This window comes from Lontra canadensis, unplaced genomic scaffold, assembly GCF_010015895.1.
Source record: "Lontra canadensis isolate GAN:19392208 unplaced genomic scaffold, GSC_riverotter_1.0 scaffold97, whole genome shotgun sequence".
Lineage (NCBI taxonomy): Eukaryota > Metazoa > Chordata > Mammalia > Carnivora > Mustelidae > Lontra > Lontra canadensis.
The window spans coordinates 73,573-98,099 of NW_022631091.1; the positions used below are offsets into that span (position 1 = coordinate 73,573).

General features: G+C 46.7%; 1 protein-coding gene across 4 annotated transcripts; it reads left to right on the top strand.

Moving 5' to 3' along the window:
* The first annotated feature begins 354 nt into the window (after window positions 1-354).
* Window positions 355-15,696, top strand: MAS1 (MAS1 proto-oncogene, G protein-coupled receptor). 4 transcript variants are annotated; one of them, XM_032837237.1, is made up of 2 exons: window positions 355-701; window positions 14,370-15,696. In XM_032837237.1, exon 2 carries the CDS (start codon window positions 14,406-14,408, stop codon window positions 15,381-15,383), a length of 978 nt encoding a protein of 325 aa, XP_032693128.1. In that variant the 5' UTR covers window positions 355-701; window positions 14,370-14,405; the 3' UTR covers window positions 15,384-15,696. The 4 variants fall into 4 exon arrangements, with proteins under 4 accessions (XP_032693128.1, XP_032693127.1, XP_032693130.1 ...); XM_032837236.1 differs by having other exon boundaries at window positions 355-636; XM_032837239.1 differs by having other exon boundaries at window positions 355-603.
* Window positions 15,697-24,527: the final 8,831 nt, after the last annotated feature.

Here is a 24,527-nt window from a genome sequence, read left to right on the forward strand (position 1 = left end):
ACCAAACAGCGTGTCCCTTACTATGCAGGTTGACATTGACACCCACACCTCATTTCCTCATTGCAACTTCTGGCGGTAATAGGATTGGCCCCATTTTACAGGCGAGCAAACAGAGTCTTAATGCGCTTTGCAGAGACCAGTCAGCTAGTTCCAGGCTGTCAGGAATGACAGGGGTCTGTCTTTCTGCCCCCTGTGTGGTTTTGCCCTTCCGTAGAACACTCCCCTGGGTCACCTCTCTCCTGGGCCCTGGCTGGCCCCGACGGTTGCCGGGGGTCGAGCACCCTGCCTTCTCAGCAGCTCGTTCCCACTCCGGATCCGCGTGAAGATTTCCCCTCGAGCGTCTCACTGAATGATGCCATTTGAAGCACGGCTTCTGCTGATAAGCGTGGGACCATCTGCTTGGCACATCTCAAATATTTTCAGCAGTGGGAGAGCGGTTCTGCTTTCTCCAGGGAAGGAGGCTGCCGCCGTCCTCGGAGACGTGGGGACCGGAGACCCTGCAGGCTGGCGGGGTGGCGGGGCCCCAGGACGCGAAGGGGCACCGTCCCTGCTGTCACCTCTGACCCTCCCTGAGCAAATGGAGCTAGTGAGTCTGCGCCCCAGGTTTGAATTGTTCAGCCGCCCTTGGCAACCAGAGTAAGATCTTCCCTCTTCAAGAACCTATTGCCCGGTGAACTCTTTCTGTGCCGGCTGTTGTGACGGTGTGTTAGGCATTTGGGGTGTGTTGGTCCAAACCTCTATACCCCCCTTCCTGCCTTTGTTTTGAAAAATGTGCTTCTTTGCCGGGTGAACTGTCCTCAGATGCCGTTTTTCAACTTTGGGGTTGAAACTTCTGTGTTGGCTTTTTCTCTTTGGCTCATGATGGGGGGCAAGAACCGGAGGGTTGATTCATGAGGCTGCTGTGGCCGTGGGGGCGGTCAAGGCTATTTAATTTGTTGCTACGAGTGATAAAAGAGTTGGGGTCTGAAAGGCTTGTTACTATATTTGAGTCCTCTGGGGAAATCACTGGACTCTGGACGCAGCTGGGCAGGGCCAGAGGCAAGCTGGGTTTTTGTTTTCTTTTGTTCTGTTTTGCCTTTCCTAGTGGGCACCAGAGTTCGTCCCGGCTTCTGTGGTTTATAAACTCGGACGTGCAGCCCATGGTGGCAAGGCTCCACCGAAAGAAATCTCCGGCTCCGTCTTGTCTTTGATGTCTCTTGGCAATTATTTCCGGGACGGGGGTGGGGGTTGTTTGGAGGGAAAACGTATGGGATGTTGTTCAATTGCTTTGTAAGCAGCAGCGAGAAGGTGGTCTGAAGCCTCCGTCCAGAGCAAGGTTTCCCAAGCTCGCACCGTGACATTTCGGCCAGATCCTTCTTTGTCGTAGGGAGCGGTTCTGTGCGTGGTGGGGCGCTCAGCAGTGTCCCTGGCTGATAGACCCCCTCTCATCGGCAACAACCCAGATCTCCAGGTGCACCAAATGACTTCCAGGGGACAGGGTCAGCCCCTTGCCTCTCCTTGCCCTGAGACCAGTGTTGTAAGTTGATCCTGCTGTACACTTGGAAAGGGAGCAGAAAGCTTTTGCGTCTCCATGCACGCGGCTCAAGTAAGAGGAAGCCGGACACGAGGCGTTTAATACCAGGACAGATGTCCCTGCCCTGCACGTTGCCGTCAGATCCCTTACCTACCATGGAAATTCCATCTCACAAATAGGTTTCTGTTTGTCCAGCTTGCTGCACACACACAGAAGGAGGAATTTGTCCTTTCCTCTGGAGCTGCACACCTGGGAGGTCCAGCCTAGGGTCAGGCCTCTCTTTTTGGTTGCGGAGGAACAAGAAAGGGTTTCAGATGACCCACTATGGAGTTTGTTTTTTTTCTCTCTTTTTTTGTTTTGTTGGTTTTTCTTTTTCCTTTTCCTTCCTTCTTTCCTTCCTCCCTTCCTCCCTCCCTCCCTTCCTTCCTTCCAGCCTTTCTTCCTTCCTTGTTTTCTTCCCTCCCTTCCTCCCTCCCTCCCACCCCCTTCTTTCCTTCCTACCTTCCTTCTTTTCTTCCCCCCTTTCATCCTCCCTTGCTCCCCCTTCCTTTCTCCTTCCCTCCCTCCCTTCCTCTTTTCCTCCTTTCCTTCCTCCCTTCCTTCCTTCTTGCTCCATCTCCCTTCCCTCCCTCCCTCCCTCCCTTCCTTCTTCTAAGAGTGATGTGGCAGGCTAGGAATCCAGGACCATGGGAGGACTGTGGCCATTGAATGGGAATCTCTAGAGAAAACTTCAGCAAGCAAAATATATAGCATTTAAAACTTTCTGCCTTATGCCCCGATAAAGCTGAAGAAACCCCACAACTCTCAGCTGTCTTTGGTTTTCCTTGCTTGTCTGTCAGCTCCACTGTCCATCTGTTCCTCTCTCTTTCAGGGAGAGGGAAGTGCAGGTAGCAGTTTCAAGGAGACCTGTCAGGACATGGGCTCTGTGAAGCCCACATCCTTAACTGTCTATGGAAACCACCAGGCTTGTTTTCCCTGCTTGCTGATTCGATATCTCCATTTGGCATTTCCACAAGTCTCACAACTGCAAAGTGCTTTTCATTACCTAGGTTGTCTTACACCCCAGCCTTCCAGAAATACATTCAAATGCCAATTATGCAAAGCAACTGAGGATCAGGGGGCCAAACTGCTCTGCTTGGGACTTGCATCTAGGAGTCACTTTGACAATGTGGCTTAGGCAAAGCAGCCTTAGGCACAGGCAGAAGAGGCCCTTGTCTCTACAGTGTGGTTTGAACAATGTCAAATCTCTCTTCTCAAACACCTCTCTTGCATTCAGATGCCAAATGGCCTATAATTCTTTTTTTTGGGGGGGGGGCATATAATTCTTTTGATGTTTGCAAGAGGGAGGTGTGTGCTAAGTGTACCCTTTACCGCCATCAGCCTGACTCCCGTGGCCTGTGTGAGGTGTTGAGCTGCAAGCCCGGTGAGGGGGCAGCAGCCCAGCCTGGGGGAGGCCATCTGCACAGCGTGGGGAGGGAGGGGTAGAGGGGACTCGGCCCTGGCTTCAGGGCTTCTGCTGGGTGAGGAGTGGGTCCCAGAGCAGAGGCAAGTGGCAGCGGTGGCCTGACAGCGTTGGGGGAATATTGGTTCAGGGGTGGGGGAAGGGCAGTGGCCCACGTAGGAGGTGATTTACTGCCCGGTGGATGGACCAAATAAGTAAATATGTTGAGGATAATGGCGGCCAAGTTTCTCACCATCAGAGAAGAGAATTAGAAATATGGAGAGGAAGAAACTAAACTGAACTCAGTGGTGTTGGATTCCAATCAGAGATATGGGTGGGAATCCATTGCACACACTCACACAGCAGACACAACCACACAGACACACACGTGGTTGACCCTTGAACAACATGGGTTTGAATTGCTTGGGTTCACTTACATGCAGGTTTTTTTCTGATAAATACAGTACAGTACTGTAAATGTGTTTTCTCTTCCCTATGATTTTCTTTTTTTTTTTTTATTTATTGATTTGACAGAGAGAGATCACAAGTAGACAGAGAGGCAGGCAGAGAGAGAGAGAGAGAGAGAGAGAGAGAGAGGGAAGCAGGCTCCCTGCTGAGCAGAGAGCCTGATGCGGGACTCGATCCCAGGACCCTGAGATCATGACCTGAGCCGAAGGCAGCGATTAACCCACTGAGCCACCCAGGCGCCCACCCCTATGATTTTCTTAATGACATTTTCTTTTCTCCAACTTATTTCATTATAAGAATACAGCATATAGGGGCATCTGGGTGGCTCAGTGGGTTAAAGCCTCTGCCTTTGGCTCGGGTGTGATCCCAGGGTCCTGGGATGGAGCCCTGCATGGGGCTCTCTGCTCAGCGGGGAGCCTGCTTCCTCCTCTCTCTCTCTGCCTGCCTCTCTGACTACTTGTGATCTCTGTCTGTCAAATAAACAAATAAAATCTTTAAAAAAAAGAGTTAAAAAAAAAAAGAATACAGCATATAAGGGGCGCCTGGTGGCTCAGTCTGTTGAGCGTTGGACTCTTGAATTTGGCTCAGATCATGATCTCAGGTTCGTGAGATGGAGCCCCACGAAGTGGGGGGGGGTCCAAGCTCAGTGGGGAGTCTGCTTGAGATTCTCTCCCTCTGCCCCCCTCCCTCAAATGAATAAATAAACTTAAATAAAATATAACATATAATACATATAACATACAAAAGGGACAGGTGCAGGGAACATATAAGAGGAGCGGTGCCCCAAAATATCTAGTTTTTTGGCTTATAAGACTGGGAATACCAGAGCAAGCGTAGAGTAGCCGGGAAGGTCTGATCTCTGCTTTGGGTCAGCTGGGGCTGGTGTGCCTCTGTGAGTGGCCCAGCTGGAGACATCCAGATGAGGGGGTTACAGGGTCTGATATTCTAGGGAGCTGTCTGAGTTAGAGCTAGAGATTTTGGTGTCATCAGAGTGTGGTACTATTGAAGGAAGGAGTTTGACAAGGCCACCTGGGAATAGACTGGAGAGTATGAGGGGAAGAGGGTCAGCAGGGACCCCAGAAGCCCAAGAGCTATGTAGGAAGAGATCCAGGGAGGAGACAGAGAAGAAGCTGCTGGCAGCGAGGAGGAGAGCCAGAGGGAAGCAAGCACGTCTAGGCAATGGTGTCGTCATGCAGCAGAAACATGGAGGAAGAATCCATAGTCCTCTGTGTGTGAGCTGGGGAGCAGGGTGAGAATGATACCGCCTCCCTTTTGCAGGACTCTTCTAGAAGCACAGTGCTGATGACTGGATGCAGCTCATTCTTATTATTTGTCCTCATGAAAGATCATAACCTGAGTGTTCCCTTTTGACTTCAATTATCACTACCTGAAAGGGTGAAGTATGGTGCCCTTCATCAATAGAAGTGTTTGTTCATAGTGCTGATGACTCTGGGTCATCCCACGTCACAGAAGAAACAGGGATCAGAAGAAACTGAAAGCAACTCTAACCTGTTTTGTTGTTGTTGTTGTTATGAGTTTGGCATTGGGTGGATGGTGCTTTAATAAATAAAAATCCATCCTCTAATAAATAATATTCATCTTTTAGTAAGCAGTTATTATCCTTCAATAACAATACACAATCCATCCTTTTATTAAATAACCTTTAACAAAAGTCCATCCTTTGAGGCACTTATTTATTTATTTCTTTTAAAGATTTTATTTATTTATCTGATAGAGATAGAGTGAGAGAGGGAACACAAGCAGGGGAAGTGGGGAGAAGAAGAAGCAGGCTTCCCAGCAGAGCAGGGAGCTGGATTTGGGGCTCCATCCCAGGACCCTGGGACCTGAGCCAAAGGCAGACGCCCAATGAATGAGCCACCCCAACTTTGAGGCTTTTAATAAACTGACAATCAAGTTGATGGTGGGGATGGTTTCTGATGACATTAAGGCCATTATTAAATGTCCCAAAAGATGACGGTATGTATAGGTAGTGAGCTCCCCATGTCCATGAACCATTGACAAAGAACTGGCATGGGGAGCAGAATCAGCACTCACGTGGACCCAGGCAATGGAGGCTCTGGTTCGGGCCTCAGCGCTCACTAAAGATGTGAACTTGGGCTCCTTGTGGCTGAGCTTCCTCATCTGTGAAATACCAGCTTCTTCCAAGTTCCAAATGTCCCCAACCAACACAGAGCAGTCAGACTTGTAGCAGTAAGGAGATGGTGTGAAGAAGAAAAATAAATCATCAAAGAAGAAAGACAAGTGAATATTAACCATGAAAGAGCCTCCAGACTCATTAGCAATCAAATAAATGCAAAGTAAAACAGGAACCTTTTATCACCTACTGAATTTGCAAATTAGAAAAATAAATGGAGACATTGGGTGGTGAGGAGAAAGTTTATGCATATATACGCTGTGGGGAAGAAAAGCATAAATATACTGTAGATGTCCGTGTCATTGGTCCAGGTGTTTTTTGGAAGACAATTTGTTAATAGGCTCTTAAAATCTTCAAAAATATTTGTACCCTTTCATCCAGCAATTCCACTTTTAGAAATATGTCCTAGGGAAATAATTAAAGACGTGCACAAAATTTGCATCCAAGGAAGTTCATTAGAGTGCTTTGTTTTTAGAAATAATGATGAAGAATACGAAGCAATGGGTATGTCCAAGGTTAGAGGATTATTAAAGCTAAATGATGATTCATCCCCACAGTGACTAGGAAAGTCATGTCTTTGGAGACCATGTTGACACAGAAAATGTTTACAATACGGTATTGACAGTGAGTAGAAAAAAGAAAGCAGGACACCAAAACAGATTTAAAAAGCAATTTCAATTTTAAAAAGGAGCATGTGTGAGGCACAGGAACAAGATGAAAAGAAAGTATCCCCAAACGTGAACGCAGATTAATTTTGATTAGTGGTTTTACATGTGATTTTTTTTCCCCAGTAAATGTTCCAGATCTTCTTTGATGAACACATACTGTTTTATAATTAGAGAAAAAGGCAATAACATTTAGAAAATACCCCCTTTCTGGGCTGGGATGAGACATTATAAAATGAGCGTGTGGGGGTGCTCTTGGGGGCTGAGCCCTGTCTCCCGTCCCTGGGGCTAATTCACTCCCAGTGGTATTCTAGTGCAGAGAGCACTCAGCCCCTGGCTCCCATCCTGGCAGACTCACAATGAGAAAATCATCAAGTCTTTGGGGGAAGAAAATCCCCTATAATATTAGGGAATCTGATGCCTTCAATTCCTCAAGTAGGAAGATTGGAGGCAGACTAGAACAGGCTATAAAAGGCAAAGTCTTAAAAATAGGGTCCAGCCCCAGGGCAGAGTGGGAGGAGTTCCGGAGTCAGCCTCCAGCGCTCCCAGCCACAGGGCGCCCTCCACCTGGATGTGACAGGGGCTCTCCCAGTGTCTCCACTGCAGGCTTCCGTTTTCGGGTCTGTAAACCTGAGGGGGTTTGGTTGGACTTCTTTCTGGGGGCTCTCCTCCCCGATGCCCTGCAGGGTCCCGGGAACACCCTGGGGTTGGGCCCTGGGGAGGTGTGTGAACTTGGTCTGTTTACTAAGCCTTCCTTCTTCCCCTATAAAAAGGGGGCAATAACAGCTTCCTTATCATTTCTGGAGCTGATTGGAGGATCCAAAGTTAACTGGGAGGGAAGATGCCCCAGCTACCTTCTCCTGCTCTGATGTATTACTTTTTCCATCCGGGTTCTGTGAGAAGGAAGAGAGAGCAGGAAGGTGCTGCTTTGATGCTGCCAGTAGTTCATACCAATAGTGGTGCCATCCCCCACTCAACTTGCCGTCTCTTCCGACCCAGATCTTAGGCTGTGTTGGGGGATTGACCACATCGGGGCACAGAGGGCTATAGGGACGACCTCTCCTTCCCCCCTGGATTGTTACCACCAGGTAAGACACAGCACTGCAAATATGACATCTCTCTAAAGATGAGATGTATTAAAAATAAACGATTTGCATGTCTGGTCAGAGTGCACAGCACTAGACCCGTGCGGACATGGAGACGGGTTACCTTCAGTGTTACTCCTGTCTGGTAATTGCGTCCCCGTGTCCTCAGGGTTTTCTGAGAGCTCAGCTGTGTGCTGTTCTGAGCTAGGTGGTTTTGTCGACGACCAGCAGCAGCCACCCTTCCACCATCCTCCTGGCCAGCCTCGCATGGCCAGCCTCGCATGTCCTAGCCAGCCACCGACAGGGGGGATAACGCACAGAATGGCCAAGGAGCCCCGAGGAAGGGGGCAGGCAGTGAGCGTGTTGGGCCAGCTGTGTCCAAGGCGCTTCTGGCCACCTGCTACTTCCCTGGGAGGGGGGGGTGCTGAAATTCAGTTTGGTCTGGTAAGACTAGGAATGCATTTTTTAGCAATGCGTCATTTAAATAAAACACCACTGTAACAAAACAACGTGGAGAGTTATCATTAGTGTTTTTGTTTTTTCAGAGAATTTATTTATTTGAGAGAGAGAGAGAGAGAAAACGCAAGGGGTGGGGGGAAGAGGAGAGGGAGAAGCAGGCTCCCCAATAAGCTGGGTGCCCGATAAGGTTCGATCTCAGGACCCCAAGATCAGGACCTGAGCTGAAGTCGGACACTTAACTGACTGTGCCCAGACACCCTGAGTTATCATTAGTTTTTAATAGGAATGAGTTTTTATGGGATTTTCATTTGCTTTCCAGTCACATTCTGGCCAAAATCAGCCTTGGGATTTTTGCAACAGAACTTTCTACTAACTGCCACGTCCTGGACTAGAGCTGGCGGTTTTCTCCCTTGGACCGCTGTGATGGGCTTTATTTCTTGGAATAATTCAATATGTACTCATTGGATTCCTACTGGGTGCCAAGTGCTAGAGATTCAGGGAGGAATAAGATAAAGCCCTGTTTTCCACGAGTTTGCTGGTTAGTGTGGGAGATGCAGTTTGAGCTCCGCTGCAATGAGGAAAGTCATGGAGAAAGAGCACCAGAGTGGTCGAGGGAAGCTTTGGATGGTTGGTGCAGAGAACTGGGAGACAAGGAGGTGAGGGGGAGATAGCTCCGGAGGGTCCGGCCCAGAGTTACGGGAACGGAAAAGGGGCATGCTGAGGGTTGGTCCTGCATTTGAAATTCACAATCAGGCAAATGCACTGTGATCAATAATGTTCTGAAGATCTCACACGTTTATCTATTACCTTTTGTTTCATGGACTTCTGCTTACTGAAGAACACAGTAAGGGGAGCCAGGCACGTACGGACGCGCCCCTTCCCCCTCCCCGATCCTGCCCTGATGTGCCCTTCCCATGCTTCATGGGCACGCAGCGCAAGGCAAACCAAGCTCTGTTCCCTGGCTGGATAAGCCGCTACCCTCCCACCTGGGTGTCCCCAGCAAGCTGTTCACTGACACAGCCCCCTGCTGGCTTCTTCGCTCCATCCAGTATCTCCCTCCATCCAGCCTTTAGACTAGGACCAGGGTAACCTTTCTGAAACACAGCTCAGGGCATATCTCAGCCCTGCGCTGAAACCTTTCATGGCTCCCCAGTGCAATGGCAGAGGATTTCCCAGCACGGCCCTGGCGCACCTGCATCAGAATCCCCTGGGCTGTGGAATTACTGATTCCAGAGCCCCAACCCAGGCTTTCTGAAACAATGGGATCTTGGAATTTGCATTTTTCCTAAGCAATCCCAGGTAATTTTTAAGCACCAAGCTGGATGAGCATGGTCTATAGAAGAACCCTAACATTCAGAGAAGAATCGTAACCTGTCATGCTTCAGCCCCGCTGTCTGCCCCGGGTCCACCAGCCTTCTCAAACCCCCACCCCCAGCACCTTGTGCCCTCTTGCCTCCATGCGTCAGTCCATCTGTTACTTTTTCTTAAAACGCTGTTCTTCCTTCCCTCAGCTAACAAACTCCTACTAACCCTTCAAGGCCCAGCCCTGGAGTGCCTTCCTTAAAAGCCCGAGACGTCGTCTCCCGCTGCATGCTTGCCTGGCGCACAGCCAAGGTCTCCTACCTTCCATTTCCTGTATTGAGTTAGGTTTAGTTCTGTTTCCCCTACAAAGCTGTGCAGAAGACTGTGTCTTATTTATTTCTTCATCCTTAAGACTTTGGACAGTGCCTGAAATCCAAACGTTTGTTGAAAAATCGACAGACGGTGATCTCTCCAGAAAGTGAATTTGGTTATTTTGGTTTGACTTTAAAAGAAAAATAGTTTGATTTCATGTGTTGAAAGACCTTTCCTAACTGGCTTTTATGGGGAGTACATGACAGCTCTCTTGCACATAACGAGTATCGGAAAGCTGAACGACGCTGTGGTCTGTGAGAAGTTCAAGGATGTGAGCCTGAGTCAGAAAGATGTTCTTGCCAGTTTCCTTAAACATTTTGATTACAAATCAATTAGAAATTAGAAAAGTTCTGATTTGACATATCTAGTCTTTGATTTAGGTTTGCTGTGAAAAGATGAAAGCATTTGATTTCCTTGTGATGGTTCCCTACCTGGGCTGTCCATTATGGTAGCCACTGGCCCCATGGGGCTATGGAGTCTGTGAAATGTGGCCAGTATGAAGGGAGATGTGCCTAAATGTATTGGAGTTTAAAGACACACTGTGAGAAAAGGAATATAAAATATCTTATTAATAGTTTTTATGTTGATTATGTTTTGAACATATATTTTGAACACATTAGGTCAGATAAAATAGTTATTAAAATTCATTTCACCTGTTTCTTGTTAGTTTTTTTGTATGTGGCTACTAGAAAAATTTAAGACATATGGCCTGCATTATCTTTCTACTGGCTAGTGCTAATCTAGACCCTTCTTAAACCTCTACCTCTCTGCACTACAGATTATTCTGTTTCCTCTCTTCTACCTCTAAAACACCACCCCCCAAAACAAAAGCACCTATCATCCATCTGTGTTACCTATGACTCTCCTCACCGTGACTATTTATATACACTCCTGGTTTGCGTTCCCAAATTTCTTGAAGAGTTTCACACCTGGTTCTTAGTCCTTCCTCTCCCCCCAAGCATATTACACTATTCCCCAGTCATTTCAATGTTTATGTAGGTAAGTCTTCCAAGTCTTTAAAGCCTGGCTCCAGGTCCTGATCTCACCTCAGATGACCTCGTCCTCCACACTCCCTCTGCTGTTCTTTCCCCTGGTCGAGCTCTGCAATTGTCAACAGCGATAAGCGCAAATCTACGCCGCCACAATCTTGGTTGCAATCTCGGTTGCAATCCCTTTCTCCAGCCCCACCTCCTTTTTTCTGGTTCCCTACCTTTAGCACTTGGACTTCCACAGTCCTCTGTTAGCACTGGGTCTATCAGATGGCTCCTGTGTCCTGGTCACTGTCATCTTTCTCCTGACCTCACCTTTCTTCTAATCCCATTGAATTCTGTAGTCCGTCATCGCACCCATTCCCTTCCATGTCCTTTGATCCCGTCGGCGCTCCTCTCCCACCATTGCACCAGCCTGGGAAAACCCGAGCCCTGGCTAAATCCAACCCCTCCTTCACTGTGCTCCCACCTGGACAGCTGAGCTGTAGCTGGAGAGAAGCACATTCATGATGAATTTTTAAATTCCTGGGGGTTTGAAGACGCACTGGTGGGCTCTAAGGTCTGCCTGAAATCTCACTCTTTGGGTATTTCCCTGGTCCTTTCCCTCGTTCACTGGATTATTTCACATGCTGCCCACATGAAGAGAACCCTCCACCTCTCCCTCCACCTCTCCTCACTCTTAGCTGATGATCTAGCTTCTTACTTTGCTGAAAAAGGAGATACTGTGCATTCAGAAGAGAATGTCTTCCAACTTCTAACACTCCTGCTGTCAGCCTACCTGCCTAACTGCATTTTTAACTACACACTCTGCCTTCCCTTCTGCTCTGATGAATAAATTATGCTACCAGCAAAAGCCAGCAACTCCACCAAGCTCTAGACCCCTAAGTCATGAATCATCCATTGTTTCTTTTTTCCTGGAAAATTCTTATTAGTTTATCAACTCACCCCAAACCCCTGCAGCCCTCTCCAGTTACTCCTCCATTTCTGCTTGAATTTGCACTGAATTTCCTCAAGAGGGTTGTCCATACTCCCCGTCTCTACTTACTCTCCTCCCATCCTCCCTGGAATCCATGTTGGTTAATCAGACTTTCACTTTCTCCACTGTGCATGAACGGCTCTCATCAAGATCAACAATGACTCTACTCTAATGGTCCATTTCCAGTTCTTATCTAATTTGAACTTAGAATAGAAGTTAGCACAGTTGATCACACTATGAGAAACACCTGGACATCACTCTTCTGTGGTTGTCTCTTATCTCTCTGCCAGATCGTTCTTAGTTTCTTTTGCTTCTTTCTCATCTCCCTGACCTGTGAACTTGGAAATGTCCCAGGGATTGGTCTTTGGACCTCTTCTCCTTTACATGTACCTGTATTTCATAGATAACCTCATTTAGCCTCCTGATTTTATTTTATTTTATTTTATTTTTTTTTAAAGATTTTCTTTATTTATTTGACAGACAGAGATCGCAAGTAGGCAGAGAGGCAGGCAGAGAGAGAGAGGAGGAAGCAGGCTCCCCGCTGAGCAGAGAGCCCAATGTGGGGCTCGATCCCAGGACCCTGAGATCATGACCTGAGCCGAAGGCAGAGGCTTTAACCTACTGAGCCACCCAGGCGCCCCGTAGCCTCCTGATTTTAAATCCCACCTGGTTGCAAACAATACCGGTATTTCTACGCCCAGACTGCACCTGTCTCCCCAGCTCCTGACACTACTAGACATCTCCATTTGCATAGGCTTTTCTTTTCTTTTTTTAAAGATTTATTTATTTATTATTTGAGAGAGAGAGAGGTGAGGCAGTGCAGAGGAAGAGAGAGAATCTTAAGCAGACTCCCCACCAAGAGTGCAGCCTGATGCGGTGCTCGATCCCACTACCCCGAGACCATGACCTGAGCCAAAATCAAAAGTCAGATGCTTAACCAACTGAGCCACCCCGGCGTCCCATGCATGGGCTTTGCAAACTCAATATACCTCTCCTAACCCACTCCAACTGTACCTTGTCCATTCAGTAAATGGCTGAAAACTCATTCTCTCTCTACAATAACACCTCTCATCCATCAACGAACCAAACTGCATCCGGAATCCAACCACATCTTGCTGCCTCCACAACCACATTCTGGTTCGTACGTGGTCTGTGCTTTTTCTGTGTGGCATTTATTGGGACTTGATGTCTTTTTACTTGTGGTTTTTGTTTGGTTATTGGCTGCCTTCCCACTGGAATAGAGACTCTGAGAGGTTGATGCTTGCTCTGTTTCCTTCACTGCCGTGTCACAACGCCTAGAACAGTGCCCAGCAGGAAATTGGCTTTGAGTGTGTATTGCGTGGGAGAATGTGGGGAACGTGACCATCTTGCTTACAGACTTCTAACGAAGGCGGGTCTCTCAGCAGGTCTTCGGTCTGTCATGCCATGGTGTTCTGGATTCTGGTCCTGGTGTTGGCTCCTGAGGGTATTGGGGTCTATTTATTCTGTTTAATTATGAAATGAAAGGAGAACTTGCCCCAGCGAAAATCCTTTCCAGTACCTCATCTGAGTAACCGAGGGAAGTGTTAGTCAGGAGATGAGGGATAAGAACAGTGGAGGCAGAGGCCCCAGGGGCTCCTGAAGCACACCACTGGGGAGTTAACTCTCCTTCTCAGCCGGCTGCCTGTGAATCTGGGTGTCAGGCACAGCTGTACTGAGCTCTACATGCAGAGATGTGCCAATGCTGGGCTTCTGCTGACTCAATCCTGAAAACATCTAAAATCACTGAGACATGCAAACTTCACAAAACATTGCATCTCTGCACTGTTCTGCTTCAGGGAAGCTTGTGAGGAAAAGGCAGATATCTATTAATTTAAGATACTGGTTTGATTAACTTCCTAAAGGTTAATTATTTTGCATATGGAGGGACCTTGGTCTACAAGGTCAAAATTCAAAAAACAAAGGACAGTATTTTACCGCCACCATCCAAATGACAACAACAACAACGACTTGACAAATTCAAGGACAAATTAAAGTTGGCACCAGGCAGAGGATCTCTGTCGCTGCCTACCTTGTCCTTTCTCCAGTGGGGGAAGTGGCATCTGTGTATTTGTTACATAACAGGAAGAAGGCGGGGACTGTGCATATATTTATTTTGCAATTCATAGACATGTGATAGGAAGTTTCTGAGACTCTTTGCTTTGCAGTTTCAAATATTTAGTGTTTCTATTGGTTTCCGGTTAGTGCTTTGTTGAATGTCTGTTAGTAGTGTTTTCCTGCACGGTCTGGCCTGTGCTTTGTGGCGATGTGACCACACCTTGTTAAGGCTCACCATCTGTCACTCAGGTCGTTGGTTTGCCTGGCACACCTAGTCTGGAGAGGTGCCCAGTTTTGTCAGAGATATTGAGACCACGTAAGATAAATGCCTTCTAATTGTTCACACTTACAAAAATATCGGTACGTGATTGAACAAAATTTTGCTAGCTATTCTCTCTCATTTACCCATCACTTATGGTACTTTATGCATTAAAAAAATGACAACAACAACACTGACCAAAAATATATTTTGTCTTTGCTCCTGAATGCAATTAATCTGGTTCCTCAGATGGGAGACAGGTGAAGAAGATGAATGATTTTCAGGATGCCCTTCTGAAAGCATGGGCCAGACCAGATGTGGACACCAGGCACTCTGACCCTCCCGCTTTGCCAGACCCTTTTGACACTGAGCCACAAGCAAGTAATAATACAGAATTAAGGGCTATTGGAGGACCAAAACAATCATGAAATCAGTTCTCTTTTCTGGTAAAATGTCTAATTTTATCATTGTCAGAAAGATAACTGTAGAGTCAGTTAAACATATTTGTTAACAACATGACGTTCATGATCCGTTGCTGAAATTTTCCTTTCTCCCCCAATGCATCCATTTTCATGCTGTCTTTTTTGTTTTTGTTTTACTTATTTATAGAAAATTACCTGAAGAGCCCCTGCCTGAGGCCTCCTCATGGATGAGTCGAACGTGACGTCATTCGTTGATGAGAAGTCCACCAACGCCTCCACCGCCAGGAATACCTCGGCTGGGAACCTGCGCCGGGAAATCCCAATTGTGCACTGGGTAATTATGAGCATCTCCCCTCTGGGCTTTGTCGAAAATGGAATCCTCCTCTGGTTCCTCTGCTTCCGGATGAGAAGAAATCCCTTCACGGTCTACATCACCCACTTGTCTATTGCAGACATCTCATTGCTCTTTTGTATTTTTATTCTGTCTGTTGACTATGCCTTAGATTATGAGCTCTCTTCTGGCTATTACTACACGATAGTCACATTATCAGTGACTTTTCTGTTTGGCTACAACACGGGCCTCTATCTGTTGACGGCCATTAGTGTGGAGAGGTGCCTGTCTGTCCTCTACCCCATCTGGTACCGATGTCATCGCCCCAAGCACCAGTCAGCATTTGTCTGTGCCCTCCTGTGGGCACTTTCGTGCTTGGTGACCACCATGGAGTATGTCATGTGCATTGACAGTGAAGGGCAGAGTCACTCTCAAAGTGACTGCAGGGCAGTGATCATCTTCATTGCCATTCTGAGTTTCCTGGTCTTCACTCCCCTCATGGTGGTGTCCAGCACCATCCTAGTGATTAAGATCCGAAAGAACACATGGACGGCCCATTCCTCGAAGCTGTACATAGTCATCATGGTCACCATCATCATCTTCCTCATTTTCGCTATGCCCATGAGGCTCCTCTACCTGCTCTATTATGAGTATTGGTCAGCCTTTGGAAACTTGCACCATATTTCTCTTCTCTTCTCCACAATCAACAGCAGCGCCAACCCTTTTATTTACTTCTTCGTGGGCAGCAGTAAGAAAAAGCGGTTCAAGGAGTCCTTAAAAGTGGTTCTGACCAGGGCTTTCAAAGATGAAATGCAACCCAGGCGCCAGGAAGACAATGGCAACACCACCACAATTGAGACTGTGGTCTGAGGACAGTGGCAGGAAACCATGGACAAAAATGGTGGGGCACAGATTATTTGTACTTTGTGCTTGGACTACCACTTCAGTGTGTCCTAAATATGGCATGGAAGGATGCCTCATCACCTGCATGAGATACTCATTGATGATAAGACCCTATCCTTGTACTGTATCTTCTGAAAAAACTCAAAATATGTTGGACCTCTATCATTTCTGTACCTATGAAGAAACCTTCGGTTCCTCCTCAGCTCTTCCAGCAGCACGTCCCATGAATTGTAGAAATCACTCTAGCAAGAACATGTACAGATGAGTATTGGAAAAGGTAACAAAAGCTTTTGTTGGAAATTAAGAAGGTGGAGCCATGTAGCAGGAAGAACATGGGCTTTGGAGTCAGATCGACTCTTATCATTTGCTGCCTGTGGGAGTTCAGGCAAGTGGTTTGACCTCTCAGAGTCTCTTGTCCTCACTTATAAAATGTTTAATAGTAATAGTCCATTCCTCCCAGGCTAGTGGTGAGGATGAAATGGGGAGTTACGATATGCTGAGCACTTGGCACGTTGTCAATGCTCAATAAACATCAGTCTTTCCACCTTGAAGTGCAAGAAGAGAGACCAACTTCTGTTTTGTAACTTGTGCATGTACGCACACACACATACACACAGTTCTATCATGTACAAATACTGTTATGTGTTTTCCAATGTTGAATGTACATTTATGAAGGTCTTTTTGCTTGAAGCATGAGAGCTTTTCATGGCACAACTCCTCTGCTGGAAACATCTGCAGATGTTACAACATCCAACCAGCCACGTGTTAGAGCATTATCTCGGGTTGTGAAGAATAACATTTGGCCACCAGTAGAGGAGTTTCTCGTGGCTTTTCCTTCCTTCTGTGAGAATGCTTGATGTAATGAAAGTCTGTGTGGAAATCCTTTGCTTGATGTAAGTTTTCATGAATGGAACTTAAGTCACAAGTCTGTGAGGGTGATTATGTTTTTGGAACCTCCCCTCCCACTCCCATGAAGTGATGGGGTATTTATAGCCACAGAGTTGTCACCAGCAGCCAGATGCAGGTTTCTGCACTTTCAACCCCATCTCCTCCTGAGCGCTTCTTTGTGTTAGTCCTGGGAGGAGGCCCTGCAGCAGGGGCTGATGAGAGTTTTGACCACATCTCAGAGGTTACATGGACATTTTTCCCAAGAAAATCTGTGCAGAGCTTGGTCAATATCTTATTGCTCTGCTGCTCTCCTGCCATGACTTGTGTCTGAGTCTTCAAACAGCATGTCCTGGGTCTCCCCTAGGAAACCCATCAATGGCCCATAGACTATATTACCGTGTTTTGTTTCCTTCTGCTCCTTCTAAGTGCTCCACAAAAATGGCAATGCTTCATGTGGTCCTAAGGGAGTAAAATGTTCATGCTTATAAAGGAACCCATTGGGATTTATCTTAACCATTTGTCTCCAAAGGGTCAGAGAAGCCGTGATGAAAGGGTTCTGTTGCTGTTCATTTCTTCTCCATCCTCTGACTCTCGAAATGAATGATCACCTGTGATCTGATCATGGGAGGGGGGTGGTGGGCAGCTTCATTGGGGGAGATGCGCAAGTCTCTCCCACCCAGCCGAGCTTGGAGGCAGGTGGCTCTTTAGTGGGTGATGACATCTGATTCAGAAACCAGGCAGCTTGCTTTCAGGAGCCCAGATGGGTGTGGAGTGCTGACATTTACAATGATCTTGTTTTTGATGGAAAACAGAGCATCTTCCCTGGGTAAGAACAGAATATGGAGGTCAGAGCGGCCCTCAGATTGCCACCATCCTCCAGGTGCTGCGTTGGCTTCTGGGTAGGAAAAAGGGATCGGCCTCATCTCATCTCAAAGGGATCTTTGGTTTCAAAGAGGAACCTAAAGACCCCAGGGAACAAGGACTTTTCACCCATGGAAAATACAGTGAACTCATGAGAAGCCTCCATTGATTGCCTTCCTGCAGATAAAGTGGGGAAATTGAATGTGATCATAAATATAAAAATTCTTCCAAGCTTTTAAAGAGCAATGTCTTGCAAACAGGTAAGATTCAGAGTTTAGCAGTGTTCCAAGGACAAATTCCTCTCTCTTAACTAAACCCATTCCCCAAAGTGAACTATAAGGTTAAAACTAAAACAGGAAGAGTTAAGTAAATGTGCACATATGGAGGAGAGTAGGCTAGATATTTTGTACCCTTTGTGCATGTAGACACTTTGGCTGAGTCATCATAGGCTGTGTGTGGGGGGGTGCGTTTCTATGACTTCCCTGGGCCCCAGGAGAAGGTTGTTCAGATACAACGATTGTCCTTGATGAAGGGAACAGATAATCACAGATTGCCTTCTCTGCCAGACTCCATGATGTGAGCAAGGCTAAGAGGAGCGAGTGGAAACCCCCTGTGGTCTAGAATAGGAGTGAAGGACGCACATGTGTACTACAGCTCCAAGCTGCACACGAATCAAGGATAGGGGAGTGTTCTAAACGAAGTTGTGTTGAGGTCAAGAGGAAGGTTAAATCCCATGTTTTGTAGTAAAAAAAAGACCATATCATGGAGATGCCTTTTGGTTGCTGGAGGGCAGGTAGGATTTCAGAGGAGCAAGGAGGTGGGAAAGCTGGTAGAGCACGACCTGAGCAAAGGCACACACACCACCACCAGGGAGAAGCAGGGCCAGTTGCTGTGTCTGCCAGGAGCGGGCTGGAGAAGCAGACCTTGGAGACTTATATGGTCGTGCTCACCAACCGGCTCTTCTCTCTTGGATGCTCTGCCTCTGGTCTCCTGGCTTCACATCCTTCAAGACTATTGGAATGTAGCCCCCAGGACTTCTCTCTACATCCTTTCTCACCAACATCCTGCCTTGCCATGGGTGGCAGTCTCAAGTTCTTATCTCCACAGGTCATCCACTGGCCTTGATGAGGTGGCCAGGTGACCAGGTGACCCAGCTCTTCTCCTTTCTGGGTGATACTCTGAGTCTTATGGCAACTCATTATCAATCTACTTCTGAGAAAAAAAATCCCCTAGGTCTTCTGACTATGCTCTCCCATCCTTCACATCACTCACCTCCTGATGCCCACTGCCTTGGACTTATATATCCTGAGACCTCATGTCTCTGACCTCTGTGTCTGCTGCTTCCAGGTGTCCCCTCTGTGTTGTCTTGTCTCTGTGCTGTCAGACCTCTGGTGGCCCCAGTCCATCACTCTTCCTGTGCCCCTTGATTCTTTTGCCCCCTTGCTCTTCCACCTGCTCTTTGTTTGGTTGCCCCTGGCCCCAACAAATCTTCTGAGTGGCATGGAAAACCCTGGCCACCATCAGTGGAGGGCTCCTGCAGAGTCAAGGTGCCAACAGCTTGGCCCCTCTTCATGAATCATGCCCTGGGCAGCTCTTCCAAACCCTCTCCCTCCTTGTCTCTCTATCGGATGTCTTTCCCCTCACTGCTACTCTTTCCTCACCACCTTATTCATGGATCGCTGGAAACAAATCCAGGCCATTAGGCAATAACTCTCCAATGCTCCCTACTGTCCAGAGTGACCTGATTGGTGCTGTCCCTTCTTTTTCTCTTGCCTGAAGGTTTTTCTCCCCTTCCACGTTTTCCTATCCATTGGCTTCTCGGCTTGTAGTCTTACTCCTGTTAGCAACCAATGTTATTTTCTTGTTGCAAGTAAAAAGCCAAGTCCTTATAGTGATCTATACAGGGTTCTACATAATCTGGGTCCCCTCACTCTCCCCAGGGTTAGTGGGGCTCCTCCTCCAGACATACCTGCCTCCTTGCAATCTTTCAAAGATGCCAAGTACACTCCCACTTCTGGGCTTTTCACCATGATGTCCCTTCTACCTGGAATGTCCTCCGTCCAAGTCTCTCTCATTTCCTTCTTCCCTCAGGCTTCTGGTCAGAGGTCACCTCAGCAGGGAGGCTCCCGCTGCCACCCCACACATGGCCACCAGCCTCTCTGCCTCTCCCTCCCCACGTGGCTCAGTTGATGAGCTCCTCAGAGGTCATCACATTGCCACTTGGCACATCCATCTGCATGCTCGCTTGTTCTGGAGGATAAGTTGCTGGAGGGCAGGGACTTCCTTTTGCTCTCGGCTATGGCCCCAGCCCTGGAGGAGTAGGTGCTCCTTACTTGTGGTGGTGAGATCACGGGCCTCTTACAGGCTCAGGTCACTCCCATCTTAACACAAACAAACCATCAAAAACCAAAAGCCAATCCCTACAATCCTGTTCAGCATCTATCTCATCTCCCTTGCTTCACAGGGAACCTTCTGGAAAGGCTCCTCCACACTTTCTGTGTTATGGTTCACTCCTCTACACTAGCCGGCTGACTTATGACCTTACTGCCACACTGAATCTGGCCCAGCTTGGAGTACAACATTGCCATGTCTGTAGGGTTCTTTTCTACCTTTTGTGGCACTGGACATATTGACCATACTCTTCTTGAAAATATCTTTTCTTTTGAGTTCTAGTTGGTCATTTTCCCTTTAACTCTCATTTTTAATCCCAGTCTACCAATCTGGAGGTTTACCACCTGTTAGCTTGTCCTTCCCGGCTCCTACCTTAAATGGCCATATCTTCTGTGATTCAGCAGCTGGACCTCTGCTCTCTTGTTTTGCACACTCTCCGTTGGTATCCTTACCCATAACTGCTTACATATTTATGATCCTCACATCCCACTGACTGACTTAACTCTGTCGGGTTCCAGTCTGGTGTATCCAATGACCTAAAGGGCATTTGGATGTGATGTTTGCAAATACCTCAAGTGCACCATTCCTCCTCTATTCTTTTCTCAGTGGATGACACCACTAGTCACCCTGTCACCCCAGCAATGCTATTCCCTTTGCACAGACTGCTCTTCTCTCTTTTTAATCTAGCAAGCTCCATTCATTCATCTACATCCAGCTCATGGATCAGCCACTCAGGGGTGCCTGAGTTCCTGGATGACAATTTCACAGTTTGCTTTCTTTTTCACAAGAATAGAAGCAACTAGAAGAAATCTTCCTCATCTTACCAACATCATATCTATGGATCTAGCTGCATGTCTCTGTGCATAGGCTCCTCCCTTTTTATTCTGAAGGAACTCACTGTGTCCTTGGCTAAAGTGAGCCCTCATACCTGGGCTAGCTACAATTTTGGTAGGTACAGTTTTGAAAAATGACTCCAAAAATTATTAACCTCTTTTCTGTGACTAAAACCAAGATATCATCACTTCTCAAGGTTTTGTGGGTTGACTGAGATCAGCTGGGTTCTTCCTATTTGGGGTTTCCTATGACTACAGTCAGACGTTGGCTGAGGCAGCAAGGGTCTGAAGGCTGGACTGGGTGTGGCATCCATGATGGTGCCCTCATGGGGTTGGTAGATAGTTGTGGGCTAAGCTGGAGAGATTGTCCAGAGTTCCTACACTTGGCATCTTGAGGTGGCTAGAGTTTTTTACAACACGACAACTGTGTTCTGAGAGGAACTTTCCTGAGAATGAGCTTTTCCAAGAGGCAAAAATCAACTGTTGATTTCTCACTTATTTGAATGAATTAACATGTGGTTCAAAATACAAGTTTTCCCTCTTGTTTCATTCATATATAATTGACATGTATGATTGGGTTCGTTTTAGGTGTATAACATTACAATCAGTTTCGATAAAGACACAATGAAAAACTTTCTCGTAATTCTAATTTCACTTTTCAAGATAATGTATTTCCCACCAGGACTGACTATGAAATCTTGGTCCTCACTTTAATAAGATTCCCTTTTGACAAATATTTACAAAAACTAGTCATACTTGGATATGGATATCTTCTTGTGCTATTTTTAAATGTGTACATATAAGTGTTAACACAAAGGGTTGAGTTGTCAAAGCAGACTCTTTGTGAATTACAGATCTTACCTCATGGAAAGGTAATGATTCAAAGGTCACAGGCAAGCACAGGCACAAATGAAACACTCTTTTCTGGAGGAACCCCAAACTGAGGTGCAGCTCCCAAAACATCCCCTTTTCCTATGTGAGAATGTAGCTTAGCTTTAAGCTGGTGAGTTCTGAACAATGTAGGTGAACACGTTGTTTTCAAAGGAAGGCATTTAGGTTTGAGGTGTGTCCATTTTGCAATTCTGTTTATCACACAGAAAATGTGCATGTCACTATTCCTTCTTCTCCAGTCTTCTGTGTCCCATAAATCTATAAATTCTAAATTTATTTACAATAACCGATCTTGATAGATCAGCTGTATCAGGTTGAAAATAGGACTAGTTTCCCAAGTATAATACTTTTATAAAGCCGTGTGAATGAGATTAGGGTCTTTACAAGGAGTTCTGGTTGAAGTCATTCATTCCCCCAAGGCACTCCCTGTAGGGAAGGAGCAAGTTACACCTGATGCTAAGGTTTCCTTTCTAAGGTCTCAGCTAACACCAAGACTGTGAATGCCTGAGGCAGAGACTGTTCTTACTGCAAGGCAGACAGAGAGGAGGACCCCTTGCAGCAAGAAGACTAGGACTTAAAGCCTGACTCATCAGCTGTGTGCGAGTCAGCAAGTTTCCTCCCAAAGCAGATTCTGAGGCAAGGATTTGGTGCAAGTAATTTATTTAGGAGGTCATCCTAAGCAGTGATGGAGGGATTGAGATATTTAGACAAGAAAGAGAGGAAGCCAATGTAGAGTGAGTTAGTGAGTAAAGGCCCAGGAGAGTGGACACTCCTGAGAGACACATGTAATCCACTCAGCACCACCCTCCTGGAGGGATGAAGATGGTGCTGAGCCACCACCTCCTGCCTCTTGTAGGCAAAGGTTGCTCTTAGTGTGACAACTCCCAACTCCTCTGGGTATGCCCTGGGTCCAGGCAGTGCACAGTTTGTGGGGAGAACACTGTAAAGCAGAGAGGCTTAGGAAACTTAGGCACGTGCAGCTCCGCCTGTAGGTGACCTCAGGGTGCTTTCAGGGCTAAAAAATAGCATTTGCTCTAATGGGATAAAAATAATCTGCCTCACAAAGCACAAAGCAGTCATGCCAGATATAAATGAGATAATGTGTGTGAAACTCTCCATAAACTGGGAAACATCAATCAAAATGCAGTTATTCCTTGGGGCACCTGGATGGCTCAGTTAGGAGAGCAGGCAACACTTGATCTCGGGGTTGTGGGTTCAAACCCCACGCTGAGTGTAGAAATCACTTAAAAATTAAAGAGAAAAAATCTAAAAAAAAAAAAAAAAGCTAGTCCTTGAGGACATCATGCTAAGTGAATAAGCCAGGCATAAAAGGGCATGAGATGCCTGGAACAGTCAAATTCATAAAGACAGAACGGAGAAGGGTGGCTGCCAGGGTCTGGGGGGAGGGGCATGGAGAATTCATGTTGGGTGTAGACAGATTTTCAGTTTGGGGAGATGAGAAGGCTCTGGAGACGGACGGTGATGATGAGTGCAGAGTATTGTAAATGTACTTAATGCTACTGAAATGGACACTTAGGAATGGTGAAAATGGTAACTTCTATGTCCTGTATATCTTGCCACAATAAAACAATTAGTTCTTATACGTTCAAGGCACTGGTTGTGCTCCTCAGAATGCTTGAGTGTCTGGCCCACCAATGGGCCCCCAGCCTGTTGATGACAAGGAATGAAGACAAACTCGTCACTCTGGGGGGTGTAGCACCAGCAGCATCTCCGGTGTGAGCAGACACGGGGCCAATTCAACAATACCTCTCACAATCTGTACTTGCAAACGAGTGTGCAAGCCCTGCAGGATCTTGGTGAAACCACTGCAAAGGACCAGAGGGCAACCATTTTGGGGCTTTGTGTTGCAACGTGTTGCAATGACTCAACTCTCTCTTCGAGGGAAAGCAGCCACGGACGATAGATCGGCGAGTGAGCATGGCTATGTTCCCATAAAACTTTATGGGCAGATACTGAAAATTGAATCTCGTGTAATTGTCACTTGCCACAAAAATTTCTTCAGCCGTTTGAAAATGTAAGCAACTACTCTTAGTTTGTAGCTTGCATAAAAACGAGTGGCAGCTCGCTTCGGTGGTCGCGGGGCTTTGCCACCCCGGACCTGGAGTATTTTGGGATTCCCTCTTCTGGAATTGCTTTTAATGTGGCCGGAGCACATCTGTCTATAGTCCTGATCTCAGTGGTGGCCAGTCGCCATTGTGCCCTGAAGATCTGGCTGCAAAAGGAACAGCAGACACCTTGACTCAAACCTGATGGATGAAATTGACAAATCTGAATAAATCAGAGAAACATAAGGTGATACTAGAAAATGAGGGAAAGATGTTCTTTGGTAGCTCACTTGGCTATAAATATAATTCCTTTTCTGTACTCGGACCATTTTATTCAGTCATAACAAACTAGATGCTCTGGATTTGGAAAGAATTCTTGGAGTTTTTCAGAGACGAGGAATGAAATGTTCATGTGTAAGAATTCATGTTGGGTTTTTAGAAAGATGAAGATCTCACATATGGCTTTTGGGTACAGCATGAATAAAGTCCAATTGCCGACAAATTAGAAAACCAGAACATTCCTAATACTGGGTTGATTAGCACTGGCAAGCTTTGTACCATCACCATCTTAAATAAGGAACATAAGCCTGTCTAGAGTTGTGGGATAAATATTTCAGGATGTTATTAACGCAGAGTCATGATCACACTGATACACTGATATATGCTTTTGATCAAAGTGTACCCTTAAAATTATTTGGTCTTGGGCAAATGTAGAAAGAGAAAAAGAGTCCTTAAAACACAATAATGGTACAATGAAACACCATTAAAAGTCCTTCGGTCCCATTAGCCCTGGTGGAGCGTAGTTGAGTGTTTATGGGAAATCAAACTGAGGTCCCGAGGACTTCCCACCTTTCTTCTTTCGGGGAGAGGAGACAGGTGAGGCTCAAGGGGCAGAGCAACCCTTTCCCTTTCTGCATGACTGAGCCAGGGACTCACTAACACAGAGTATGTGTGATGGTATTGGTTGTATCTGGAGAGCTCAGCACCTAAAATCTTGCCTCTTATCCCTGCCGACTGAGAACAAGGGTTATTTCCCAGGTGACTGTGAGGATCCAAGGGCCTACTGTCAGACGCATGAAGGAGGAACATGAGTGTTAGCCCGACTTAGATAGAGCTGGTCCATGGGCGGGCTCAGTCGTCCATGTGTGGCCATTTTCTCCAGGCCTGTCCTCGGGGAGGGG

What these genes read in the sequence shown, in the direction of transcription:
- MAS1 (XM_032837237.1), top strand. Translation starts at nt 14,406, where the DNA reads ATGGATGAGTCGAACGTGACGTCATTCGTTGATGAGAAGTCCACCAAC.